The sequence below is a fragment of the Coffea eugenioides genome, chromosome 2 (genome assembly GCF_003713205.1).
Source record: "Coffea eugenioides isolate CCC68of chromosome 2, Ceug_1.0, whole genome shotgun sequence".
In the NCBI taxonomy this organism is placed as follows: Eukaryota; Viridiplantae; Streptophyta; class Magnoliopsida; order Gentianales; family Rubiaceae; genus Coffea; species Coffea eugenioides.
Window position 1 is genome coordinate 29460139 of NC_040036.1, and position 4070 is coordinate 29464208.

At 41.4% G+C, this 4070-nt stretch overlaps 1 protein-coding gene across 1 annotated transcript; it reads right to left on the minus strand.

The window, feature by feature from the left end:
- Positions 1-453: 453 nt before the first annotated feature.
- Positions 454-1281, minus strand: LOC113759419. The gene has a single exon (XM_027301994.1). It carries the CDS (start codon positions 1279-1281, stop codon positions 454-456), a length of 828 nt encoding a protein of 275 aa, XP_027157795.1.
- Between the last annotated feature and the right edge of the window lie 2789 nt (positions 1282-4070).

The following is a 4070-nucleotide window of genomic DNA, read 5'->3' on the forward strand; positions in this document are numbered from 1 at the left end:
TTTTGGTAAACTGCTGGTCCACAAGCAATCCCGGATTGTCACCTCTATTCCTGCACACCGCCAAAGCGTGTGAACAAGGAAACCTGTATATCTGCCACTTTTCACAAGAGCATGTCTTATCAAAAAATCTGATGGTTTGCGTATTGCCTCCTTTACCATCGACACGCCGCCCTGTGATAACCTTATATACGCCCGATGGGCCATCGAACTCAATGACTCTGTGGGCGCCTGCCTTCCGCTCAGCATTATTAAATTGCCGCCATATCTTTGGGGGAAAAGGATTGCGACAATGTGAAGCATCTTCCCTTCTCGTCTTAAATAACGCAACTGTCCGATGAAATGTCATGTCAATGCATGCACGAATTGGCAAATGCCGTGCCCCGCGCAAGACATTATTATAGCTTTCGGATATGTTGGTAGTTAGAATACCCCAACGACGGCCATCGTCGTGTGTTAGGCACCACTTTTTTGGACTAATGGCTGACAGATAATTCCAAGCATCTGGGAACATGCTCCGTAGTTCTCTTCTGAACATCCGCCACTTGCGTAATTGTCTTGTCCTTCCCATTGCCCAACACAACTTGCGAAGTGTAAACCTTTGAAGTGTGTCATCAAATTGCTCCTAACATGTCGCAGGCAAAATCTATGGTAGGCTAGAGGTTCCGCCCAATAGTCAAAGTGTGTCATGGTATAGATGATACCATTGTGGCGATCGGAAATGACACAGATAGGATGTCGATCAAGTGCCACATTATATCTTAATTGTTCCATAAACCACGACCAACTGGAAATCGTCTCCTCATCAACTATGGCATAAGCAATTGGCAGAATCTGGTTGTTCGCATCTTGCGTGACTGCAACAAGGAGTTTGCCCTTGTATTCGCCACGCAAATGAGTGCCATCAACGCATATAACCGGCCTGCACATGTGGAATGCTTCAATAGCCGGTCCAAATGCCCAAAATACATACTTAAAGGTCTTAACTCGATCCGAACTATCCGAATGATGTGACCACTCCACTACGGTGCCTGGATTGGATTGCACCAGGGCATCGAGATACTGTGGTAGTTCGGCAAAATTCGCTTCCCAAGATCCAAACACAAGCCCAATTGCTTTACGTCTGGCATACCAGGCTTTTTTGTAAGACACATCAACCTTCAAGTTTTCTTTAACGGAACTTAGTATGTTCTTGACCTTTAATCCAGGGTCATCTTCAATGCTACGGAGGATGTGCCTTGAAATAACGGAAGCCGTAAGGCTTGTATTGTTATTTCTAATCATGTCGCCCAAGCAGTTATGGTCATTGACCCACTTTGTAATTTGTCACATTCCATGAGTCTTTTTCTTTACGGCTCTAACACACCAGTCGCATGGTGGATACGATGGCGCGGTTGAAGTGGAAGGAGTTCTTTCAATTGATGACTTGCATTTAGCAAACCACGTGTTACTCTTACTCTCAATAACTCTGAACTCCCTATTGTGATTGATGGACCACATCCTAACTGCTCGGCTGAGCTGCTGCTTACTCTCAAATCTCATATGAAGACGTATATTATTATTCTCCTCACTGAATGTCACAATACGCTCCAATCCATCCTCCTCTTCCATATCATCATCATCTATGTTCCCAAGATCGGAGAAAAATGCAATTCCTCTTGGCACATATACAGAGCTGCCAGCTGTGCTATTGCGTCTGTCCAAGTGGAACATATCGAGGTTTACTCTTAAACCCCCACCTTCATGCTCATCATCCGAGTCACTACCAGACACATCTTGCGACTCCGACTCTTCAACCTCTTCCGCATCAACTTCCGAGTCATCTTCTTCCAGATCATCTTCAAGAGAGCCAATGAGCCTATCATGTATACTAGCATATACATCATCTTCAGCTGAATTGCGACAACCTTGCCCAGGGTTAGACTCGATCCCAATTGGAGAAATATGGCATGATGGACCTGGATCTCCAAAACTTGGAATCGAATCTAAACCATGAAAATATTCCTGGGCACCCATGGACCCTGATGTGAGCCTTGGTTCTAATGAATCCATAGATCGATCATCATGCATATAGCGACATGCCGATGAAGTCTTTGGAACGACTGAACTAGAACCGAAGTTAAACTTTGTTGGATCCATGAATGCATGTACAAGCGACATCATTGGACCAACATTACCTATTGGTCCAGTGAATACGCTATTAACTACAGGCATTTGGACGATTTCTTCCTTCTCGATATAAATCTCCGCCATGTATGAAACTCTTTCGATCCAAAGATCGTACATTACATCAAGAGTTTCATCATCCACCACTGCGGAAACAGTATATTTGGAACTCTCCAACGGTTGACGAAGAAACAATTTCAACTTGAACATCCCTTTATCGACCTCAATATAGTGGTAAATCCTGTCAACCAACTCCCCGTATCCAATTCTATGCCTCAAAGTGAATGTCCGGTTGGAAGTACGAGGCATATAACAAACAAAGTCACCCTCGTAATGTATTTGTCCTCCCCAGTATAGGTTTACCCGCAGAGGTCTTTCTACAGACATGTTTGTAAAATGAATCCCTATTTTGGGAACAATATATTAGAATTAGTAGTCCAAGGGTCCAAACAAATAAAAGAGAGGATGGACTATAGGTCGAAATTGGAACTATTATATAGACTAATTTCGATCCATATGTTTATGAAAAAATTTAAAACAGGTATGAAATATGCTATAAATAACGATAGCAATAGCCTAAAACTCCGAACGCAATTTTTAGAAAATTTGGACAGAGTCTCCCCTAAAATTAGACTAAAACTCCCTGCCAACCAATCCGAAAAGGGAACCCGATTAAGTAGTAATCACATTTGCCACACTACATATTGTCAAGAGACCCTATAATTTTCAAAGTACAGGCGTAAGAAATGTATTTAGAAGTTATATATATTTGAGCTCCACATTCACACCTCATAAAAATATCCACATTCACAATGATGTGATATTCTAGCTATGAATCTAGAACAAATTAATGTTATTTTTCCAAATAACCTAATAGTGAGTTACCCTCACAAAGAAAGATCTACAAAAATTTCGACATAATCTCCCCTATAAATAGCCTCGAACTCCCTGTCAAACAATCCAAATATCCATGAAATTCAAAAGCTCCAATCTATAAACTACATAATGTCAATAAAGTCTCAAAGCTCCAATTGCAAAACATACAATATCCAATGTACATAGTGTTTCGACCAAAAGTAATAGGGTCGATAAATAGATTTTAAAAAAAAATTCGGATGAATTTTAAAAGAATTCTACAAATGGGGCATTTTGAGCATGGGATTACGTCCAAAGGGTCTTCGCCTTCAGCAAATGCGAACTCACAGAGCTCGAATTTTCGCACGCTGAAATCCACAAAAAATTTTAACAAAAAAATAAAACAATAGCTCGCATTTATTATTATGAAATGGACGGATCCGAGCTCGGATAATTTATTGAAGCCCTCGGATCCAACAGGGTTCGGATCCTTCTCAACGGATGATCAGACGAGACCTCGGATCTGAGTAAACAACTATAAATCCGACCTCGGATCATTATGATCCGAGGTCGGATCTTTCTGCACTTTAGTCGTATCCGAGCTCGGATCTTGCTTTTTCTGCAATAATTGCAGAAATCTGCAAATAAACTGCAACTAATTGGAAATGGAAAAATTGCCAGTCATCGAAAAAGATAACGTATTTCCTCAAATCCACCACAAAAATTGCAAAAATAAGCACAACCCACATCACATTTACACCCAAATTGCACAACAAATCTGAACCTGCCCTTGGATGATAGTATTCAACTATTAATTAAACTTAAAAAGCTATACGTGAGGCATTGCAAGTGCAAAAGCCTAACCTTTATGCTGTTTGACAGTTGCAATGGGACGGCAATGCGGTCAAATTTTGGGAAGCGGCAAACGCGAAACCAGTCTTTCGATGCTCCGGTCTGCTCCGGTCTTTGGATGCTTCGATGTGCAGAAACCAGGTCTGTCTGTTTTCTTTGTTTTGCTAAGCAAAATTCGCTTCCTAATTCTTTGTTTTGCT

Excerpts from the sequence above, each read along its gene's own strand:
- LOC113759419 (XM_027301994.1), bottom strand. The coding sequence starts at position 1,281 with ATGATTAGAAATAACAATACAAGCCTTACGGCTTCCGTTATTTCAAGG.